The sequence below is a fragment of the Indicator indicator genome, chromosome 1 (genome assembly GCF_027791375.1).
Source record: "Indicator indicator isolate 239-I01 chromosome 1, UM_Iind_1.1, whole genome shotgun sequence".
Classification (NCBI taxonomy): Eukaryota; Metazoa; Chordata; class Aves; order Piciformes; family Indicatoridae; genus Indicator; species Indicator indicator.
Window position 1 is genome coordinate 56,393,912 of NC_072010.1, and position 25,102 is coordinate 56,419,013.

At 36.4% G+C, this 25,102-nt stretch overlaps 1 protein-coding gene across 1 annotated transcript in view; it reads right to left on the bottom strand.

Moving 5' to 3' along the window:
* Positions 1-25,102, bottom strand: part of UGGT2 (UDP-glucose glycoprotein glucosyltransferase 2) — an 89,487-nt gene that overhangs the window by 34,754 nt on the left and 29,631 nt on the right. Inside the window, exons 12-23 of the mRNA XM_054400353.1 lie at positions 23,770-23,855; positions 18,734-18,869; positions 17,112-17,243; positions 15,543-15,707; positions 14,982-15,105; positions 14,808-14,906; positions 12,869-12,963; positions 10,084-10,290; positions 8,636-8,767; positions 6,583-6,710; positions 4,492-4,587; positions 3,117-3,219 (exon numbers count right to left, since the gene is read on the bottom strand). Coding sequence (XP_054256328.1) covers positions 3,117-3,219; positions 4,492-4,587; positions 6,583-6,710; positions 8,636-8,767; positions 10,084-10,290; positions 12,869-12,963; positions 14,808-14,906; positions 14,982-15,105; positions 15,543-15,707; positions 17,112-17,243; positions 18,734-18,869; positions 23,770-23,855 — 1,503 coding nt within the window. The remainder of the gene's footprint in view (positions 1-3,116; positions 3,220-4,491; positions 4,588-6,582; positions 6,711-8,635; positions 8,768-10,083; positions 10,291-12,868; positions 12,964-14,807; positions 14,907-14,981; positions 15,106-15,542; positions 15,708-17,111; positions 17,244-18,733; positions 18,870-23,769; positions 23,856-25,102) is intronic.

Sequence of the window (25,102 nt, forward strand, 5' to 3'; positions counted from 1 at the left end):
TTAAAAAAGAAAATAGCCACTTCAACGAAATCTTTTGGTAATTCAAGTGACACAAAACAGCATGCTTTTAACAGGGTGAAAAAGAAATAAATCGTAACAGTTCTGGGCTCCCCAGTTTAAGAGGGACAGGGATCTACTTGAGAGAGTCCAAAGGAGGGCAACAAGGATGATGCACTTGCAGCCCAGAAAGCCAACCAGATCCTCAACTGCATCAGAAGTGTGGCCAGCAGGTCAAGGAGGTGATTCTCCTCCTCTACTCAGCTCTGGTGAGACCCCACCTGGAGTACTGCGTCCACTTCTGGAGCCCCTATTACAAGAGGGATATGGACATGCTGGAAGGTGTCCAGAGAAGGGCCACCAGGATGTGCAGAGGGCTGGAGCACCTCTCCTATGAGGACAGACTGAAAGAGTTGGGGCTGTTCAGTCTGCAGAAGAGAAGGTTCCGAGGTGACCTTATTGTGGCCTTCCAGTATCTGAAGGGGGCCTACAAGAAAGCTGGGGAGGAACTTTTTAGGATATCAGGGAGTGACAGGACTAGGGGGAATGGAATAAAGCTGGAAGTGGGAAGATTCAGGCTGGACGCGAGGAAGAAATTCTTCACCATGAGAGTGGTGAGAGCCTGGAATGGGTTGTCCAGGGAGGTGGTTGAGGCCCCATCCCTGGAGGTGTTTAAGGCCAGGCTGGATGAGGCTCTGGCCAGCCTGATCTAGTGTGAGGTGTCCCTGCCCATGGCAGGGGGCTTGGAACTAGATGATCCTTGTGGTCCCTTCCAACCCTGACTGATTCTATGATTCTATGAAGGGACTGGAACATCTCTGCTGTGAAAAAAGGCTGAGACACCTGGGGCTGTTTAGTCTGGAAAGGAGAAGACTGAGAGGGAATCTGATCAGTGTCTATAAATATCTGAGGGCTGGGTGTCAGGAAGGAAGGGACAGCCTCTGCTCACTTGTGCCCTGTGATGGGACAAGGGGCAATGGATGGAAACTGCAACACAACATAAGGGCCACAGAACACTGGAGCAGGCTGCCCAGAGAGGTTGTGGAGTCTCCTTCTCTTGAGACTTTCCAGCCCTGTCTAAATGTGTTCCTGTGTGACCTGTGCTTGATTCCATAGCCCTGCTCTGGCAAGGGGGTTGCACTTGATGATCTCCAGAGGTCCCTTCCAATCCCTAACATCCTGTGACAACACAGGCGTATTCCACATGGACAAGGGCAAGATCATGTGCTTTGCTGTGGTAGTTACTATACAAATTTTAACAGAATCATAGAATGGCTTCGGTTGGAAGGGACCTTAGAAATCACCTACTCCAACCTCTCCACCATGGGTCTCTCCACTAGACATAGCTGCTCAAAGTCTCATACAACCTGGCCTTGAACACCTCCAGGGAAGAAGCATCAACAGCCTCCCTGGGCAACCTATTTCAGAGTCTGAAGAACTTCTTCCTAAGATCCAGTCAGCTTGAAACCACTCCCCCTTATCCTATTGCTAGACACCCTTATGAAAAGTCCCTCCCCTGCATTCCTGTAGGATTCCTTCAGGTATTGGTTTGCACTATGAATAGTTACCATCCCAATAAACTGGGCAGTAATCCAATTATATTATTCAGAAGAAGATCCTTCAAATACAAATACAGCCCAGTGCTTAAAGTTTACAGTATTTAAGTCACTCATATATATATTTATATGGCAAGATAATCAGAAAGGCACCCATTTGGAAACTTCAAGATTGGAGCTTGCTGGATATGTATGCACACCAGGCTGTGGTGGCTTTCTAGTTAATTAAATACCTCTTTTTTACCTCATTTTCAGGTTATTTTATTTTTTATTCAAAAGTTTCATCTACATTAAAATATTTCTGATTCATTTAGCTTTAGGAGCATTTCATTATTCTTTCCTAAGGGCTGGCTTCTTGAGTAAGACTACAGCTCCTTTGAATCAAGAAGGATTTGCTGTGCCTGAACAGCTTGGTCACCATGGGAGTCATTTGCCTAGGTATGCATAAGAGAAGATACTGGTCATTAAGGAACCTGCTGCACTAGGAGGAAATGGAGGTTTCTCTACTCTTTGTAGCAATCCTGGAGCTACAAGATCCTTAATGGAACATACCATAATATAAACTTCCAGCTGAATGGCTGGAGTTTCCAGTCAATTTCAAAATGAAAATATTTTCATTTGGTAATATCAAACTTTAATTTTAACTGAGAATGATGAATTGAAAGGCCTAGTTCTGGAGAAAAGCTAGTATTTCAGCATTTTCATGAATTTTTAAAAATGTTTCACTATTACAGGTGAAGAGTGGATCCTTCAGCATCTGATACAAAAGGCATAAAAGGGCATGGAAATGGGAGGGGAAAAAAGCAATGTAAGAATTTATGAAACTTTCATAATTACTGCAGGGAAAAGCATAAAACGGGATGCAGCAAAAATCAAATTACAGGCTTCAAAATTGTAACAGACCATAAAAAAAGACAAAAATTTACATTTTTATGGGAAACTATAAAGCTACCTCAGGTAGAATAATATTCTGCAGCCAGTGAAAAAAGAAAATCATTTTAAGAACTATGTTTTAGGACAGTTTCTCCTTAGATGATCAATAGGTACACACAATGGAAGACTTCTAGATATACTTGGTAGCATTAATAAGCTGAGAAATACCCTTCCAAGAGCTGAAAGGTTTATAGTCCAATCTTCTTATGATGATATTGCAGGTCAGATTTAGACCACTTCATTTAGGTACCTTGGAAAACTAAGGTGATTTGGTTTAATGGAAAGAAGCATTTGCCTCTTAAGATTTTGAGATGGGACATCCTTTCCCTCTATATTATGCAGACAATCTCCTTTTCTTCCTTCTATTGACTATAAAGAACATTTATGGACTCACTTTTAAGAGGACTGGTTCATGGGGCATCTGAATTTTAATTGCAAATAAGGTACCTCAATGATGAATGAGATCACCCCTAGGTTTTAAATATTAATTTAAATAACTAAATATCTGTAGTTTTAAAAACCTGAAATTTTGTTTGCCCCTTTACTACAGTGTACATGGAAATAAGAAAAATGTTAGTAAAAATTAAACTACAAATATGCAAATTAAAAAACAAATAGCCACCATCTTACAATCAATAAATGAGCCAGCTTCTGTGCTTCTCTTGTCAAAGGATCCACAATAGCAACAACATCATAGAATGGTTCATTCTGTTGGGGATCAATTTTTATTATGCTGTAAAAAATAAAGGAAAAAATAATTAAATAAAAGAGACATGAAAACTCTAAACCGAATTTGTGGAACATTTTTAGGCACAGATCTGTAATATAGGAGACCCTTTAGATTTTAGTGCTCATGAAGATGTTTCCCTCCTTTCAAGCAGCAATCATTATTACTCCCTGTGATATCACTAAGAAAGTTAAACATTAACAGCAATAAAAAAAATCATACGGTGTAGATACACTATATGGACTGACTGATTTTTATTTTTCCCATTCCAAAAAATATACCTAGAAATTTGAGTACCACTAGTGAGTCAAACTGCATCCAGCCTGGAAGTAGCATAGTACTGATTGTTATTAGTATAACTTTGGAAAACGTGTTACCCACTTATAACAGGATACTACTGATTTTACTCCTTGTATTTTCAACAACAGGACCAGCCCATCAACACAGCATGCTAGAGCACTTCTAACAATAAAAACGAGTAGGGATTTGGAAACAGCATTACGAAAATTTTTGGTTTGATCATCATTCTTGTGTGATCATATGTCATTTTAAAATTGTACCTGTCTGCTCCAAAAAGCTTACCCCAGCTAAGCTTAAATTAAAACCAACTACCGCTAGTACTCCATTACAGAGCAGGCAGGATTCACAAATGCACATCTTGCATGGTACTTCAGGTCTCATTCATTAACAATAACAACAGAAGACAACACTTATGGTACAGTCACGAGCCATAACACAAGCACACTAATACAAACTTGAAAAGTGTAAACCTGTTAGCTGATGATAGCGTGATCAGTTTTCCCTATTAATTTGCATTTGAATGTAATCCAGTAGTATAAGCTGTGTATTTAGCTGTGGTCAAGTATGGCACTGCTGTATATAACAGTTTGTGGCTTAGCAAAAGTTGTACTAGAGTTTTCTACATCGATGAATTAATGAGGGCTTCCTTTAATTCTACTCTGTGAAACTGCTTCTAACAATTTAGTAAGTTTATCAACTCCAAGTTTTCTTTCTCTAGATTATCAGTGCTATTACAACAATTTACTTTTTTCAGCAACAGGTAAGGCTGAAAAATAATTCAGTACTACTAATCAATTTATTAAGAAAAGAGGTTAAGATGCTTGACACTAAGGCAGATGAACAGGTTCTTCATATGACCATAGAAATTATAATTGGAGTGCTTAATTCAAATTTCCAAAGACCTTATGCAGTCAACAATACATTCTAATTTTAATATGTAAGTACTGTAAGTGCATGACCATGACAGACAGAACTTACCTGTGCTCTTCTTTCAGTAATTCAGCATCTTGTCTCATCTCTCTTTTAGGTAAAGGTGACAGTAGGGCATCTATTTTCATAATCAAATCACTGCCGCTGTATTAAATAAAGCACATCTGATTTATTTTTCATTAGAAAGGCAATAAAACATTCACATTTTAATGTATGCCTTTCTGCATAAGGGGTGTTTTAAAAGCCTGTATCCCCAATCTGGATTCTTTAAAACAATTATCACCTTAAGAGTTGAAGCTTTAGCATGACAATAGCCAAGAACTACTACTGTCTTAGCTCTTGTGAAATGTATGCTTCTTAAAACTAACTGATGTAGATTTAGCAGAATTGCCATTCAGCCTCACAGTTTGCATGGTACAATTTGATGAAATTGATTGTTCCTTATTCCTTTATTTTGCAGGTTTTGCTTGTGAAAACATCAAAGAACAGACATAAATCATAGAATAGTTAAGGTTCGAAAAGACCTAAGACCATCAAGCCCAACCATCAACACACCGTGGCCACTAAACCATGTCCCAAAGTGCCATGTCTTCATGTTTTATAATGAACAAGTTTAAAAAGTACTTGGCCACATCTTCCACTTGTTTTGGTATTTGTTACTGGAATTTCCTTTAAAATCTTAGTAGTCCTATTTCAGTGTCACTAAGTCTTAATATTTGATTAAATATGTTTTGTGTCTCACTACTTATCTCCTTGATAGTTCTATCTCTTAATGTTTGGTAGCAATTCCTCCAGTTGTCCCAGTCCTTCTGGATAAGAGAAATGACACTCAGACACTGAAAGTCAATTGATTTGTAAAAAAATAATAAATTTTTTCTCTTTGTACAAAACCCCTGGAACCTTAGATGAAGAACTGGCAAGAACTCATCTTTACAATTCTTTGATTTACAGAGGTATGAACGTTGTCTAGCAGAGTGTTAGAGTACCATATCCGACCACATCTCTACAGGCTCCTTTTCTAACAATTCCCAAAGATAATGCACTTTCTTACTTCAAGTATCAACTCTCAGATATTATGGTGGTTTTAAAATGCACTGGATTTTACTAAGCTTGTGATTATTGTTTACAATTACTCTTAAATAAACAAAATATAGTAGAAATTGTTTACAGTTATCTGTATTCATCTCTTGGTTGTAAGCAGAGTGAAAGCAGATAAAGTATTTGGAGTAACTTAGTAGAGCTGCACATGTTGTGGAGGCAAGTTGGAGAGGATGAGATTCTCTGGACATGTAGTGACCTCTTATGTCTAAGCCTCATCACTCATATGACCAACGATAACAGGGTTCATGTCCCTTGACTAAGACAGCGTGCCTGCCTTTCTGCTCTGTGTTGTAACAATAAGGTACCAAAGAGGCTGTCAGGAGGTTGTCAGCAGCAGGGTAAGTGACACATGCAGTTGAAACCCAACATATACATTTTATACATTTTTATATTTTGTGCAACCAGTGACAAAACGAGAGGACACAGTCCCAAGCTGTGCCAGGGGAGGTTTAGGCTGGATGTTAGGAAGAAATACTTCACAGAAAGAGTGATTTGCCATTGGAATTGGGCTGCCCAGGGAGGTGGTCACCATCCCTGGAAGTGTTTACAATAAGACTGGATGAGGCACTTAGTGCCATGGTTTAGTTGATTAGATGGTATTGGGCGATAGCTTGGAATTCATGATCTTGAAGGGTTGTTCCAACCTGGTTAATTCTGTGATATATAGTGGAAAACTATGTTAAATGGCATAATAAGCCAAAAGTGATATAAAATTTAGCAGATCTACCATTTATTCTAGGAAATAGGGCATGGGTTTGAGTAGGTAAGTATGGTCTGATGGGGAAACACTAAAAAAGAAATGAGTGAAAACTGTCTATGTAGCAGTCAGTACTCAGATGCTAAGTATGAGGATAGCAAGCATATAGTATGCAAGCAACACTTTGAGTGTAGACGATATATAACTATACAATATGAAGAACACAATGACTCTATATTTGATTCTTTGTTCCTATTTCCCATGCAAAAGGACTATTAATTTGTCACAGGCAATAAACAAGACAGTATATCACAAAGCCTCAACATGCAAAATAATTTTACCTTTTACTACTGTTTCCCATCTCTTTGACAATAGCTTTAATCTTCTCTGCTGAGGTACTGTATGTTATTTTTTCCAACAAATTAAAGTCTTCTGCATAAAATTCGCTTTCACCTAAAGGACCAAGTACCTCAGATAGAGAAAAAAAAAATGCCACTAAGTGTAGAATGTCCCAATAACATTTCTTGGATAAGCAAAAAATACTAATAATTGTAAATGAATGCACAATATTCAGTATGCCACCCCCAGACCCCATACCTCAATATTTTTAACTATATAGTATGGACTGTATAGTAACTATGCAGGATTATGTTTTTACAGTTATGCAATTACAGTTCATTATCAATCACAAAGAACAGCTGCCATGAAAATAATCATGATGTTTTTCATTATACATATCTATGTAAACGACTGTAGTATTTAAAACCAACAAATCTAAGTTAAAAAAAAATTACTGTTAGGTATATTTGAAACTGAAATTCAAATTACTTTGTCTACCACACTTTTTAGTCGTTAAATTGTGAAAATAATCTTAACTTTTCGAGGCTTCTCAGAAGCAGAATGGATAGAAAGGAAGAAAAGAGCAAATGATAAGAAATGTAAGCTATCCAGAGACAAGAAACAGAACTACTATGCTTTTTAGATGTCTGAAGGAAAGTATGAAGTCCCAGTAAACAGCTTTGAGGATGTTGTTTGGATTTCCTACTCATAGTCTGACAGAAGGCTACACTGATCCAAATCAGCTTCAAGAGTGTACAGGGCTCCTATGATGTAGAATGTCATGATGTAAAGTTTGGTGCTGAACGCCTCTTTCCCAAAATTCAACTGCTTACTAGAAATGAGAGATTATCTAACAAAACCCCACTTCTGATTTTTTTAATTATCTTGACGATGTATGAAATACAGAAATACCTAGTGTCAAAATCATAATCACAAAAAAGTTACTAATAAAAAAACAAAACCAGTTATAGAAGGGTAGAAATGGCAAGGGTAGAAATGAAGGATATCCCATGTCTTTTTTAAAAGTAATCTTTTAAAATTATAATACTTTCAGATAGATTAATATACATTATCCAATTTATCCAAGTATTTTTGAGAACTTAAAATATGACATCATTTGAGCTCTTTTAGACATGGCAAACAATAACAACCCGTTTATAAAATAACATGCTATACACATTTAAGGAAGGCAGGGGTTTCATACAAAAAAAGCCAACACAATTCTTTTGTGCTTTAGCAACAAAACCACTTTCTCTGGGTTCATTCGTAGTATTTCAGTTGCAGGTCAGAAGCCAGTTAGGATGCACAAGAGTGATTAAGAACATAATTTAAAGAGAGTTCCTACTAGTGAGATGCTGACATAGTATCTCTATGTCTTTCTAATCATGAAGTAATAGGTAGATGATAGAAAAGGGTTAACACAAAGTAGATTGTGTAAATTGTGTAAATTTGTAATTTTAATGACAATCAGTACCTTATAAGTACTAAACATTGAACCAAACACTGTATTTTTAATCAAAATCTACAGCGACACTGGAATGAAGGCTATTGATTTCAGAGTAGACATACAGACTTGAAAACAACAATACAATTATACTTTTACTTGAAAATTAAGACTATTGAACAATTCAATATTTATAAGCAATCTGGTGTTCTAGAGCTTGAAATACTAGCCTAGTCAATGTATTAATTTTTTATTATATATAGAGCAGTTTATCTTATCCCAGATGTGTAAAATACAGGTAAATTCAGGATCAAAAATTATTCTTAACTATAATGAATAATATATCAAATATTAGCCTAGTTAGAGAATGTTGTCAGATTACCTTAAATAGCTGTGGGAATGACATACATATATATTAGCTTCAGAGCAACAGAGCTAATCAACAATTTAGGAGTAAAACAAAGTGAAAAACAAGACAAACATATCCTTCTCTAACAAGAGGCTGAATAAGTGGGAAATCAGTATCATGCCCTGTTTTTAGCTTGAAACTGAAGTTCCAGGAAGTAAAAAATAACCAAAAAGACTTAGAAATAACTTAGTTTCTTACTTACCCTGCCATTGCTCATAACAGCCATTTGCCCAGGAAGCAGCTTAAGAACCTCCTGACAGAACATCTGGTGAGTTTTAATTAAATCCAGTCCTAGAGTATTGTACTTTTTCTCAAAAGTATTATCATTCATTCCCTAAAGCAAAGGTAAAGCATGAGACAGTGGTATTACAAAAATAAATCTTGTAATAGCTGAGGTAATCAAACATTTTCTTCAAGTTATGAGGTAACCAGAAATCAAAATAAAACAACCACTTCAGCTTCAGTGTAAGTACATGACTGTTGGTGTGGAGTCAGGGTCACCCAATTAGCTGGTGTGCAGTTTCACCCTTGGGCAACTGTGAATGCCTCTAAGAGGAAAGCTGAGTCTGAGGTTAGGCACCTTCTTAAAATCCAGCACACAGCTTCATGAAAATAACCTCCTCTGTTAACAACCAAACTGTATTCTCACTTTTAAGAAAAAGATAAAAAAAAAAAAATCCATAGTACTCTTAAAACCTAACACTTATTTTAATTTTGTCATTGAATACGTCTTAAACATGCTTTGGAGAAGCCAATATAATCCAGTAAGACATATAGAAAAATCAGTGCTCAAAGTGGGGAAAAAAAAAAGCTGGAGATTTTGCTATGCTTACCACAGGACTGTGTCTAACCTGTCAAAATTATCCTGCTATATTATACTCTATTGTTAAGTATTTCTTCATTAGAAATGTAAGGATCAAGCAAATAGATTCTTTTGGATACAATTAATACAACAAAATAAATTAATAACATGCATACACTTCTTAAATAGCTGCCTTTACATCTTCCAAAATTTGTTAGACAATGCAGTAAGAGCATGACCCAAATCAGCTAATTCATTTTCTACTTTGGTGCTAGAGTATTCCAAATATTCCTGTTTAAAAATACTACCATTTACAGCTCTTTCTGAAAGAAAAAAATATAGTTTGCAGCTGCCATACTGCCTGTGAACTTAGAAACATCGGTGTTTTAAACCAATGAATTGTCATAGAAACACACCAGAAAATGGTGGCCAGAAGTATAAAATCCTCGTTAACTTCAACCACTTCATTCTGCGCCTATTAATGCTCAACAACCACAACAGCAAAGTAAAACCAATTACTTCTTAAATTTTAATTCCTGACAAGCATTAATACTGTAATGTTAATTAGGAAAGCACTATTAAAAAAAAAAAAATCAACAATTAAAAATTTAATTATTTTTGTCTCAGTAGTCCCGTATCTGTACTCAGTATTCTCATTTTCTTCCTTCAAAGAAATTATTTATTCTTCCATCAAATTGAAGTTGCCAGAAATCCAGGTTTTCTTGACTAGAAACTATATAAGGGTTATAAACTCCACAGCATTTGGCCAAACACTTTTAACAACATCTCTTTACAATCTTGTGTATGTAAAACGAAAAAGAAAGTAGTCCAATTTAATTTGCACTCACCGGGATGAGGAATTTAGCAATTTTAGTTCCAGCAGCAAGGGATTTGGCTGTCTCTTCCTTAATAAGTTTACTGAGGAAACTTTTTAAGGTGCTGTTGTTTTGGGTGAGAAAAGCAGTCAAGATTCCTCTTGCAATAGCTGTGTTATCTTCCTTTATTTTTGATGAAGGATTGTTCAAAATCCCAACACGTGTGTGACTGCTTATTTTCTGCAAAGAAAAATACAGAATAATACATCATTTTGCAGTTCTGCCTGCTGTTACCTAATGTAATCATATCTATTATAACTCCATGAAATATCCTTAACTAATTTTTTTGCAGTTGTCTTTAGAAAACCTACATCAATTCAGAACTTCAACTAGGAGTAAAAAATGTTATTAGTAAGGATTTACATATTTGCAACACATATTTTAAACAGATGAATTTTTAAAAAATAGAACAATTGCTTTTAAGCATTCTGCAGAACTGTATTTTTAACAAAAGGCATACACAAGTGTTCATTTACAGACCTCAGAACTAGTTTTGTAAATTTTTTCTATTTTTCAAAAGCTATCAAACTAAGTATAAAATGTTAATCAGCAGGAAAATCTTTCATTTGTTAAAATCAGTGAAGCCATTTAAATTTTACTAGAGGGAGTGATGACTCTAAGGCAGGATCAAATAGCACCACTAACTGAAGGCAAGGAAAATGGACTCTGTTGCAGTAAAGAACACAAAAATAAGGAATGAAATCACTGATAATCAACATACTTAAATCACAAACTTCAAATAGCAACCCTTGAGAAAATTTTGTTAAAACACTTACTTGAAAATGTGTACTTTGTTCCTGAGAAGCACGCTCTCACTAAGAAGAGGACAGGAAGCATACTAGGCTACGTTAGGAGACACATGGCAAGCCAATCAAGGAAAGTTCTTACTTTCCATTACACGGCACTTGGGAGGCTGCAGTTGCACTTCTGTGGCCTGGTTTTTGTCCCATCGGTGCAGTAAGGATGTTAAGATGCTTAGGGACGCTTCAGCAAAGGACTACCAAGACTGCCAGAGGTCTATGAAAAGTCATTGGAGAAGCTCAGTCTGGCAAATAGGAGGCTATGCAGAATTCTAATAGCAACTAACAACTGCTGAAGGGGAAATGAAAAACATAAGAGGGCCAAACTCTTCTTGGCAGTGGCAAAGACTGTAACAAGGGGTAATGGTTAGAAATTTTGGCCTGGCTGGAAAAACTATGCTAGGAAGGCAGCACACCAGAGCAGATTGTCAAGCGAGGGCGTGGAACCCCCTGTTTGGAGATTTTCAGGACTCCTTCAGATAAACCTACAGCTGACCTGACCTAATGATGGCAATAATCCCACTGTGAGTGGGAAACTAATCTAGGTGAATTCCAGAGTAACTAAAGCAGCAAAAACATAACACAAGTTTTAAAAAATCATGTATTTAGCTGGAATATTTAAAAGTGACTTCCTGATGTGTCAGCTGGCATAGTTAAAAGTGACTTCCCTTTGGGCACTTCCCCTCCCGGATTCTTGAATGCTTTTCTTGAAATGCCAATGGCAAGTCACATGCAAGAGATGTCTGAGCCAGTTCTGTACCTGTTAGAAATTCTACTAGATCAGGACCCAACAGACAAAAGGAACTGGAAAGGAGTAGAAAATCTCTCCACAAATTACCGGACATTAGAAATAAAACCTGTGTTTTCATCTTTTTGTCATGAAACTCAGAAATCACCAGACCAAGCAGTACATGAGGTTTGTCTAAATAAAATGTATGAATTAGAATGAAAATAATCAGTTAACCTGCTAATTTTCATATACAATCCAATAAACTTTATTCAGAACAGCTTTTTCTAATGTTTTTCCTAGATTCTTCTCACTAACACATGGGGATTTGACCAGACAGTTCTCACTTCCTAGTTGCGTGCTGTGGCATATTTTCCCTGCTGAAAGGGATTTAAAAAATGAAAGTACAGAGGGAATACATCTGTCAAGCTTGGGTTACAGATCTAGCAGTCAAACTAAATGTTTTTCTGTAACAAGGAGTTGCACTGTGTATTCCTCTTGTATTTTTTTTAAAACCTCTTTTTAAGATATATTTGTATCACATATGCCTTGTAACATACAAGTTTGATAACTCCCTTAGGGTGGTTCCCGGTTCATTCTTTATTAGTAAATCTAGATGTCTTCCCAATTTCACTCTAATTACTCTTCTAACCTCTCTAGATCTGGGGCTTTTTTGTCATGTGTATTCAAGTGACATTTACTCATATACTTTAATTCTTATTAATACCAAAGAACTTAAAAATCAGCGAACTCATAAACACGCATTATCCTCTTAGCATATTAAAATACACACACAAATAAATCTGTCTTAGAAGCATACAAACACTACATGGAAAAAAATGGTCACTTCATGGCCACAGCTATGTCATATGATAAAGAACACTGCATAACGACTCACATCAACAGGCATTATATTCTAACTTCCCTGCCCCACGCAACATGATGGGTTACCTCATGGGAAAAGGTCTGTAATTGGGAATAAATTCACCATTTTAGCACACAGCATCACAGTTTGCCTCCGGCATTAGGAGTCCGTGAATCAAATAATCATTTACAGGCCTGTAAGATGCCAGTGCTGCAGAAGAGTAGAGCAAAACGAATGCACAGCCTCTTCTGTCTGCACCTGACCCACAAGTACAGTTACACCCTATTTAAGTATAATTTTTGAATGTGCAGAGCATTGTTAAGAACATAATAATTATTATTTAAATAAAAACAGCTACAAACTCACCAGGTGTTTCAAGGCATTAGAGAGCAATCGTCTCCCAGCTGGCTTATCAAAATCAGCAATAATCCAGATAGTAACAGCATATAATGCATCGTCATCTGAAAATAAAAGATTATCTTGCTTTACATTCTGGATAATCTTCTGATGAGAAATGAATAATTAATTACTTCTGCTTGAGATTTTGAAGTTCACATGTCTGTTTGACTGCTGACTTTAACTGACAGACTAATCTTTGCCACATCAGAATCTTTTTTCCCCTCTGAACTGAAATAAAATTCTTAGGAAGTACTTCAACATATTAATATCAGCAAGCCACTAAAATAGCCAGTCTGTTGTTCTACCACTGAAACAAGACAGCCCTAAATAATAAGCTAGCTCAAATTAACCAGATCTGTTTTACCAGAGGTTTCTTACGAACACTGGATGAAAGCTCATCATATAGCCAGAAATGAAAAGGATGTAAGTTACAAAAATGCAGAGTTAGGTCATTCACTTCCCCTGTCAGCAAAGGCAGAGTCCTTCAGCCAAACGTAGGACAAAAATGACCATTTATGAGCATGAACAGGAATATATCAGATATAGTCCAAAGAAAGTAAACAACCATGTAGGTGTGTACACAGAAAGTTTCCTTTCTCCTGGCCTATTGCCTTCTGTTCTTTATTCTTCATAGATGGGCAACAGCATATGAAATATTATCTGTAGATGAATATCAGTCTACTAAAGTCTATCATATAACCCCTAAAAGTTAATAAATATAGATGAAAATTTTACAAGATTCTGGTGAGATTCTAGGAAGAGGTTGTTTTTATTAAGTGTTGTTGCAGTCCAGACACTGGGGACAGATTTGCAATGTAGGTTATGGGTTTTACACAAGAGATACAAATTGTAGAAATAAGCCCACATCTTGAAAGCCAGTCATCATTTGACAGCTAGCTGGGACATCCCTGTGGTTGTAGAACAGAGAATCACATATAGCTGTAGACAGAGAATCAAATAGAGCTAAGTAATTTTATTCTAAAGAAATATAAGTTTATGGCACTTTTTTCTGATAATGGAACGAGTAAAAACTGTTACTACTGCAGAAAAATTATTGAAAGAACAGCATGATTTTGTTAACAGCATTATTCTGTTTCTTTATGAATTGACGGATATGAGCAGTTGTTAACTGTCTTCTCTTAGAAGTTAACAAGGTGCAGACTTATTCCTAATTTCCATGTATTGTTATGACTCCCCTGTGGTAACTGTAATTTCTTCTAACTCCAAGGGAAGGTACTTGTATATGCAATAAGAACATTTTACATTAAAAACATTTCAAATGTACATAAAAGTGCAAGTTTTAGCAAGATAAAAATATATGAGCGATAATTCATCAGAATATATGTATTTTTTCTTTTCTACAGAAAGATAAAACTGCATATAAAAATTAAATCATCTAAGTAAAGGAAAAATAAAGAAATACTGAATGCTAATAAATATGAAATTAAGGAATGACTGATTTTAATTGCAGAAATGTCTAATTTTGATAGATACTACACAGACCATACATTTTTCACATGTTGCAACTAAGAGCTGCTTGAAAACTGAATATACTCTCTTTAATGTCAAGTAAAACCGTATTAGTGTAAAAACTGAATCTGTCTGAAGCTGTAGGAGTCTTGCAAAGCTTTTAAGTCTCACGTCTGTAAAACAAAAAATAACTACACACGACATCCATCCAATTTCAGAACTACTAAACCTAAAGTAACTGTCCTGTTATTTATAGTTTATTATATTAGGATATGATCTAGTCCTGAAAGAATATACTGGGATATTGGGAAATTACTTTCTTTACATGAGATCCTTGGGATACTTACTTTGGATATTTTATTGGCAAATTTCTGTAATTTGTAACACAAAAATAACCCTCCCCCATAGATACAACCGATGTAGAAATTGAATATACCCTTTCTGGTTAAATACTTCATGTTGTCTGAAATTACTGCAGTTTTATCTTGTGAGTCCAAAAAGGAGAAAGTAGAGATGTCTTCCACATCAAACGGAACTGCAAATATAAACCACAACACGTTAGACTTCACATTAAAATCACAATGACAACCAAGCCAGGAAATGTATTTACCAGATGTGGATCTGAAATGTATGTATCTTCTTTCTGCTCCAAGAATAGTGGGGTTTATACGGGAAACTACATTGTGCTGATCCATAAGAAAATCCACTGCATTCATATGATCATTTAACAAACCCTGTAGTAAGAGAAAAAAAAAGAAAATTTAACCTGTACCTTCATATCTTCAAGACAAACAAAGACCAAATATTTGTACAATCTTTCAGTTAACACTTCTATATACACCAATTTATGGACAATGTCAAGTCAAAAACACCTAAGTATAATGCAGTATTTCAAAGTATTAGACACACATTTTTCAATAAATAACTGCAGTACATTCCTAGTTTTTGGTTGAAAAATTCAATAATATATGCTTAGTTGATCCTTCAGTCTTGTATAATCTAAATATACTGTTTCAAAACCATGACAGCAAATTAATGTAACAGTGTAATTTCAGTTGTAATATTAATTTCAAGCCATCTCATTATTGAAAAAAAAAAATACATAAACACGACTTAAACAATTCACTACCAAATATTTCATCTTGGATTCATTCAGAAATGTTAAACATACCATGAACACTGCCCTCTGGAAGAACCCAGTGGCATCAATAATCCTCTGAAGAATAACTGTCTCTAACTCTGCAGCATCCATCTCTTCTCTGTTAAAGGGCACACCATTAAACAGAGCTTGAGGCAATGGACCCAGGCCAGTCTTTTTATAAAAGATCGCTCCTGCCTGAACATATCAGAAATATCACAGGATTAAACAGACTGCAGCTGACTGTAGCAAAAAATGAAACTAATACCAGGAGACAATGAACTCTAACCTCCAAGCACTATTCACTGTTACACCTTTCTGTGAGAAGCAGGGACAAAGCAGGGAACATTTGGAAACCAAGCAGGACACACAGGACTCAAAAAGAATGAGACAAGAAATTACAGACCTACGTATGGAGTTAAAAATTTTTCCATTGTCATCTTGATAAGGTATTACTTTATTTTGCTTAACATTCTAGCAAAAAACATTAAGTAACGATGGAGAAGGACCTTAAGACAGTTGTGGTTTCAAATGGATCAACCTAGACGTTACCCTAAAGGCAGCACACTCCTGGAAAACTCGGAAGGCTTTTATGTTCAGAAGCCAAGCCTTACTTGATAAGAAAGTAGAAAAAGCTGTGTCCTCAAACAGAGAAAATACAGTGGAACAAGTGAAAATAAAAATGTACTTTAAGTAATTCTCCCTTCCTATTCTGCATCCTTTCATGTTTTCTTTCAGTGGCAATTTCTGAATGGCTACAAACTCTACGGCAGTATCTTGGCATCCACCTTTCTGTCATCCCACTGTCTCTTCGCTCATCTTCATTACAGTGTCATTGTTCCTGCTTGTACAGAGAGACTTCTGCCTGGTGGCTGTCTTTCTTTCTTTAATATTCTCTGTGGGAAGCTTTCCACCCCTAAGCATACCCAGCTGTTTCCAGTGCAGTTTCAAACTGCCCTTCTAGAGGCAGCTTCCATGGAATTCAGTGAAGAACAAGCAGTGTAAGAGAAACACCACCTTTTTGTCTGGCTGCTTAGATGCATCTTTTTAAAGGAACATAATACACATTATATAACAAATTTTAGAAGGAAATAAAGAAAAGGGATGGCACATGTCAGAAGCACAAGATTGTATAGATGGCGTTGCTGAAGACAGATAAAAAAAATGGTATTTGCATATATATTTTAGCAGAAAGTTGTCTACATAATCAGTTATAGATAAAATTATGTCTTCTTTATAACCTTTAAATCAAAATTCATACCTGTCTTTCCCAAAGGAAATTATAACCAGAAAGCACAATTAAAGGAAATAATGATTTGGCTAGAAGACAGACTTCAGCTCCTCAACCAGAAGACACAGGGAAACAATTTCTGCAGTGAGAAACACCTTGACATAATTACTAGAAAAGAAAATTGTGCTCCTGAATGTAGCAGGCAGTAGTAAATTTAAGTGGTGAGAGTAGTAAAGACTGAATGCTGGCTAAAGAAAATTTTGACTCACAGATGCTGTATTTAACTGCTTTAACATTTAGCAATCTTTTAGCCTCACAAATGCAATCAGTTGTCTACTGTAATACTCCTTACCAGTTTACTTCCAACATACCTTCCTCCCTTCATCATATTCAGAGTGAACATCCAGTATACTCTGAACATCGGCATGCGGATATTCCCTTCTAAGAACGTTTTTCACATGATTTACTGATAGAACATTTCCATCTTTCAATTCATGGTACATCTATGAAAATTATAACAGAAAGAAAAAGAAGAAATTGTCAATCATAATCTAATAAAATTAATGAAAGCAAATTTAAAAAATACATATGTTTTAATGTTCTAGTATATTTTATAACAGTATATTTTCATATTTTTATTGCTATATTGCAGCTTTTATATTGCTTTAATAATAATCACCACCACACATATGCATCATTTGTTATCAGCACACCGTTCTGATTATTCTATTATTATACCTTTAGTGTACATCTGAAGTGGCAAAGGAAATACACTTATGTGAGCTGAATGTGAAAGATTATTTCTCTCCACTGATTACAGAAGGAATCTAAATTCTCACTATAAACTATCTAACCATGGGTAGTTAACTGAAACTATATGGGATGAATCCAAGCCTGAATTAATCTGTGATACTTTTTCCCCCTACAGTGATATTTTTTTCCTTATCAATGCTCTTTTATTCCACAGCATAAAATTTTATTACTTTCATCAAATATACAAAGAAATTTGAAGAGAAAATTGTTCAAATCAGTTTCTTTTCAAACAAGATTACTTTTCTCCATATAGCTCTGAGTATCTCAGACATTTATTTTATTGCTTCTGGTTTTGTTGGTTTTTTATGAAACAAAGTAAATAGAGGAATACATTTTTAAAAACACAGTAAATTGGTATTTTGTGATCAGCTCATGGATCATGGTCACACGTGCATGCCAGCTCCTAATACTTGTGGATTTCTATTTCTCTTCCAAAGTACTCCCAGATACTTCAGCTCTTTTCCTCTTATGCTTGCCGAGTTTGCCCATATTAGTTTCTAGTCAGTGAACAGAATGGAAAATAAAATCAAGAAAAAAAATGTTACCGTATTCTGCAATACTATTTTGCCTGCAAAGACTTCACACAGACTGCTCACTTTATTTCCTTCCATTTATCTCTCATCTCTGAAATTCCTGTCTTTACATGAGCCTGAACTCCCTCACACAGAAAATCTGTCTCATTCATGAAAGTTGCAAGGCTAGAATATTTTTGTGTTCTACACCCATGAACAGCTCCAGCATGACCAAAAAAGAATTTACCTTTTTCTGTTTCACTTTCTACACTATAGAAGGTTTCTACACTATACAGGTTTTTCAAAGCTTATAGGATTATCAAAGTACTATTAAAATGCCTGTATTCCAAGAGATACAAAACACAAAGCTGGGCACATCGCATTAACACAAATACAGAATCATTTTTCCACAAGAAAATATTGAAAGCTGTAAGGCATGCATCTACCTTTTTACAGTCTTGAAGAAAGCCTGTAGACAGGTAAAATGACAAAAGCAAGTTGGTTTCCAGAGGAGGAAAATATTTCTGCAAATTATTCTACAGCATGGTTTGAAGGCTTTACTTTCATGTAAAGCAAATGCAAAAGCATCATGTTGTCACAAAGTAGCAAAATTCTAACCATATAGAAAAGTAACGTGAAAAAAGGTTATTTAATGTGAAAGAACTAACATTAATTATTGAGGTAAAGGCTTGAGAGGTGTCAGATTCCTCTGCAATGTAATTAAAAGTTCTCCAAAGAGCTATTCCAGCATCTTCATTTCCATCACCTTCTTCTTTTGTACTTAAAATGAAAACAAATCCAATTCTAAAAAAAAGAAAAAAAATTCATACATTTTAAACCAAAATCAGTTTCACATGTATTCTAATCCCAACATAAAAGAACAAGATATTTGTGTTTGAGTAATCTGCTCAGCATGGAGAGATGAAAACACCCCAGTGGTGTTGCCAGCTATGAAATCTTCGTATGATCACCTAGGATCAGGCTTAAGTTACCAACTATGTACTGATTTTGGATATGCCTTTTCCACCATTTAACGATGACAGCAATTAAGACATCCATGAGCCATTAGGATTTACTCACAGCCATTTCTCTCCTTACCTGTCTGAAGGCTATGACAAGCTCTCAGCAGCTCAAGTCTTTGTTTTAGTCTGGGCATCTTTTATTTTTCCTGAAATTAATTTCTTGATAAATTGAATGTAGATATACTGGAGTCTTGAAGTCCTGTCATCAGTATATACTATTCTTATTAGCCCTTCTCTTGCCCTAGAAGTATGAGGCTTGATAGGAAAAAAGGCCCAGAAAACTCCTAGTGAAGGTGGTATTTTCAATACCGTTTTCCTGAAAAAAAAAAAATCTGGATCGATGTTGTCACACCATTTTGACAGTGTAAAGTGTAGCACAGATTTGGTGTTCTACAACAGCAGGGGAAATTCAAATCTAACAGCCACTCATATAAAATTTTTTTGTATTAAATTGAGCATCATCGTTTGCAATAACTCAGGAGACATCACTGAAAGTTTTGACACATGCTCCAGAAAGCCCAGAAGTTCAAGATATTGATGTGCTCCCTTTCTCCAGGGACCAAAGGCTTTGAGTAACGAGACAACCTGGTTAAACAGACTGCAAATAGTGGCACAATGTCTAAAGCACAAAGTCCTTCAGAGACTGAAGACTCAGGAGAGCTAAAACTGAAGATATTTGAAGTACTTTCCCTGCTGTGAACACACAAGGATGTTTCTTGTCTCTACTACACCACTGGAAAGGACTTTTGATCACTACAGTCAGTTCCACATCTTAGCTAGTATAGGAAAAGGCCAAGGAAGATATTTTCATTGAGTGTCAAGGGACAGAGCATGTGTACTTGCATAGCTAGAACAGATTCCCAAGAGAAGAAATACATGCCGATTCATGAATACAACTGCCTGCATTGAAATAAAATCTAGTAAGGTGGATCCTGCCAGACACCCAGAACTTTGAATGCCAAGCCACCAGAACCAGTCTAAGGGTCTGCAAGTCTTCTGTAAAATATCAATAAATTTTCTTAGAAGAACAGACACCCTCCTCTCCACTCTCTTGCATGTCAACATTGAGCCTGCTTGTATAATGGGACAGAAGAATGGAAGAAGATGGCTAAACCCAGATAATTTTATCAATCAAAAATGGAGATTTTATGTTCAGGGATCAACTACATGTAGTTTTCCAGAACACATCCTTGAATCATCCTGAATATCTGAGGCTAATGCTACTTACACCAGATCTAGAGGGAAAACTGCTACCATTAGCTGTCACCTCTCCCAAGCAAATCTGACTGCACAAAAAAGATGCTCCATGACAAATCCCTATGGAAGCAGCTATGCAACTTTGTTTTCTCCTCAGATCTACTTTTTAGCAAACCAGGGATATCTCCAGCTGCCAAATTGCAACCAAAGCCACTTAATGTGCAAACTGGCTCACACAATTGTAGCCATTTAAGAAATACAGCTGTGTAACTGCTGCCTGTTCCTGATTACATGTATGCCAGCACTGGATTGTGTTCTATATACAGCACTCAGCTGCAAGACGGAAAATTGTGTCAGCTATCATAAAGCACTGAGTTTAAGACAGAACAAGGGAATCACAGTTTTTCTAAAGGAGTATCACAGGGAATGATGATTAAAGGAGTGGAAGACCTCCGTTATGAGGAAAGGCTGAGGGAACTGGGTCTCTAGCTTGGAGAGGAGGAGACTAAGGGGTGACCTTATTAATGTTTATAAGTATGTGAAGGGAGAGTGTCAGGAGGATGGAAAAAGGTTGTTGTCAGAGATGTCCAATGATAGGAGAAGGGGCAATGAGTGCAAGCTGGAGCATAGGAGGGTCCATGTGAACATAAAGAATGAGAGTGACAGAGCACTGGAACAGGCTGCCCAGAGAGGTTGTGGGGTCTCTTTCTCTGGAGATATTCAAAACGTGCCTGGACACATCCCTCTGATCTGCTCTAGGTGATCCTGCTATGGCAGGGGGGTTGGACTAGATGATCTTTCAGGTCCCTTTCAACCCCTAATGTTCTGTGATTCTGTGAATCAAAGCTGGCTTCTGCTACACAAAACGCTCTGCATCTTGCAAATATTTCCACAGAGCGTACAGCTCCATCATAGCTGCTACAAGAACATGAGAGAACTCCCAATCTCATGATAAATGAGAGCTACTACAACAATAGAAAATCTGCAATGCTGAGCCCACATTTCAGCAGAACGTCATATTCACTAGCAATAATTCAGTGAGTTGATTTAGGAAGTTAGCTTCTCATTTGGATAGCCGCTTGACACTAGGTATTTTATTAAAGCAAAATCTGTCATATCAATGCAAATTGTTTAGACAGATGTTCAGGACATAATCAAGTGTGCATCAAAGGACAGAGGGAAATAAAAAATATAGCAAGTTTTCTAAAGAGATATATATTATATATATATGTAATAATTAATGTAGAATGATGCATCATGTTCTACTATTAACTGCTTCTCCCATTTTTTTACAGCTCTCATTCCTGAACTTTTGTGCCATCTGGGTGTTGTAAGAGGAATCAGAAAAACATACATAACACTAGACTTCATGGCTAGTCCACATCTTGAATACTGCATACATAGCTGTTGCTCTCACCTCAGAGAAGTTTTAATATAGCTAAAAAAAGCTCAGAAAAGGACAACTCAATGCTACCAGTTTAGGACTAATACTATAAGAAATAAACGTTTTTCCAGACAATTCAAGAGTTCAGGGGGCTGGACAATCCCCAAGGTGTTGAACAGGACATTGTAAGATATCCTTAGCCTGTTCAAGTGGTCCACAAATTTCTATATCATCTGAAGCACACCTTGTTCTCTTACTTTCTTTTCCCCCTTCTCTTCTTCTGCACTTTGCTTGCTTTTCTGCTCCTCCTTTTTTTTTTGTGTTATGGTAAGAACAGTGGCAGGGACAGGGAGAGATAGTATTTGTCAGCTGGCAACAACCTTCTAGGCTTTGTCCTGGAGGGTTTGGGCTTTGTCCAGGTGTGTGTCCAGGGGGTCTGAGCTATTGCTGGGTTATATGTATGTATATGTACATGTTTATTACCTTTTATATTTAGTTTACTTTTGTAAATACTATTTTCATTTAACTTTCAAATTCTGGGTAAGTGTGGTTATTTACTCTTTTCAGGGTAAATCCCACATTCTGTCTGGTGCAAAACCACCACACTCAGAACACAAAACAACCTTTGGAACAGCTTCCAGGGAAGTAATAACCACTGACCTAGGGAAATAAATGACTGTGGTCGAATAAGGCAGAGCATCTAGAATGAGAGAGACTGCTTAGTGTAAGAGCTACAGAGATCAGCAAATGAAGCTGTTGAAAGTCGGGCTCAAAACAAACGAGACAGTGCTTCATACAACGTGCAGTTCAACTATGAAAGCTCCTGGAAAAGGATACTGTGGGTGACAAAATCATGAATTTAAGGAGAAAACAGGAAAGTTTATAGAAGAGAAACCCACTGAGGGTTGCTAAACATTTAGAAACTATATCTAGGTCTGGAATTCTATGATCTCCAAATGGGCGAAAGGCCAGGAAAAAAAGCAAAGTCCTTCATTATGTTTTTGGGGTTTTTTTGGTCATTGAATGATAAAAAACAAATAAAAGCAAAACAATTATCAGAACTAGCAACATTTTAAAGGCAAATTAAAATCCTGTAATTTAATGAGGAAACAAAAAGCCATTTCACAGGAGGATTTTAAATATTTAACATTCATCTTGCTGAACTTTGATGTCGTTTCAACACCCTTCTCTTCTAGTGTAAGCTATGGAAATAAACAGGTAGTTCTGAGAGCAATTGATTTTCTCTTAAAGTAGGCATCTAAGATGAACTAGATTCCTCCTAAGAAGGTTCTCTTACTGTCAAATAACAACTAGTTCAGATTTGGACAACTAATTTTTAGAAATGCAAAACTTGTCAAGGACAATCTTGCTTTGGTCTTTAAGTATTTGTATATAAAATGAAATTATGCAAAACAACCACAATTGAAAGAACTAAATTTAAAAATACCCTCAAATCATATTTTACCTATAGAATATTTTGCTCATAATACAAGTTCACATGAGTAGCCAGTGGCACTAATTGACAAGGAAATTTTTTGTCAGACTTTTGCAGTTCATTTTCCACACGCATATATTTATACATACACTCCTGCAAGCTCTTTGCTTAAGAGTACTTAGTATCTGAGTAAGAATAATAAGAGTGGGTAACCAAAGTGTCTTATTAGAATGTTGTTGCCCTGGGTTTCATTTAAATTTAAATGTTGAGTTGAATCTGCTGCTGTTATTCGTACCATGCTGCAGTCATGCCAGCTTCAAAAATGAGTACTGGCTCCAGCAAAGTAGTATAGGGCTTGAAGTTCAGATTGCAACATGGGAGGCTTCCTGTTCCAGTTCCTGCCTTTGGGTTCCAGGTCTTGGGTGATGGTGGCAGGACAAGGAGGGATGGGAGAGTAGTTTTCTGGCTTGGGCTTTTGGCTTGCTTGATTCTGCTTCCTGCTGCTTGGTGTTGTGCTTTTTCTGCAACTAGGCTAAGGTAATTATGCAGTTTGTACTATGATTATCTGATTTTGCTCAGTAAACTATTCCTACCTAACTTTTTTCTGGTCTCTTTTATGTTGGGGAAGCAGGCAGGTTAGCTCTCATGTTAACCCTTTACACTTACCTAAGTGGCACATTATGACGATAGAATAATTCCGCCAGTTTCATATAATCGGCTGTATATTCTTGCACCGGATCAACAAAAAGTACCTAAGAAAACATATACAGCCAGTATTTATTTATTCTTGATGTCTGATATATATTTTTTCAGACACAAAATATAAGAAGAGAAATTTCCAAAGGAACTGTGCACTCCAACTGTTTTCAATTTCCTAGAGCATTCATTGTAAGAAAGCATTTAAGAGTATAAATGAAAATAACTTCAGAATTAATGAGTTTGGACAAAAAACTGAAAACAGGATTTAACTGTTTACTGAACTTCAAAGTGATATCAATACTGTCCTCTGAAAGACTGTGGCTACAATTTACTAATGCCCTCTAATTTTTTTTTTTAAATTACCAAAAAGGATCTAATGTGGATTTTTCTATTCTTTCAAACTCTCTTCTCTTGTGAAAACCAAACAAAACTCAAACAGAATATACTGAGCTAAGACTTTAATTAGCAAACGGAGCACTGGGAAAGAATTCTTTCTTCCTTGTTCATATATCTTTGTAATCACCCTTTCACTTGTTGTATCTTGAAGCCTGTTGTAGGTTGAGGGTTAATTGTAAAACCATAAAGTGAAAACTCCTCCCGAGGGGGTGGATAAATTCATCCCCAGAGGGAGGCACAGGATATTGCAATATATTATTCCGTTCCCTTTTCCTGTATCTATTTAAGAGCCATCACTTCCGCAGTTCTCTTCTCTCTCTCTGCTCTGGGCGTGTGGCTTTTGCTTTTGCTTGCAGCATGGGGGAGGCTTTGCTGCTGGTAGCTGTATTTCTTGCTGCATAGCGAGGCCTACCTGAGGCCTAGCCACAGGGCTAGGGCCATCGCTGATTCTGAGTGTGTGTGTATATATATATACACACATACATATATATATGTATTCCCTTTTCCCTTAATGCCTTTTGTGCTTTGTTTACTTTTGTAAATATTATTTCTATTTAACTTCCAATTCTGTGCAAGTGTTTTTTTTTATTTACTCCTTTGGGGTAAATTCTACATTCTGTCCTGAGCTGGAAAGGCTCAACCCAAGACAAAGCCTAAAATCAGATCTGTTAGGTGCAGACAGACTAAAACTGGGATGTGTCCACGTATGTAGATTATCCTTCAGGGTATTTAATTATGACAGCAGTAGCTTATTTATTCAGCTTTGCACTGCAACTTCCCTTAGAATTTATCTTAAATTTGCCATAGCAGCTGAAACACAGCAGAGTAATTTCAAAAATTTTGAACACTCCCTTCCCCTCAGATTATAGCAAAATTATATGTTGTAGATTTCTATAATACAGCT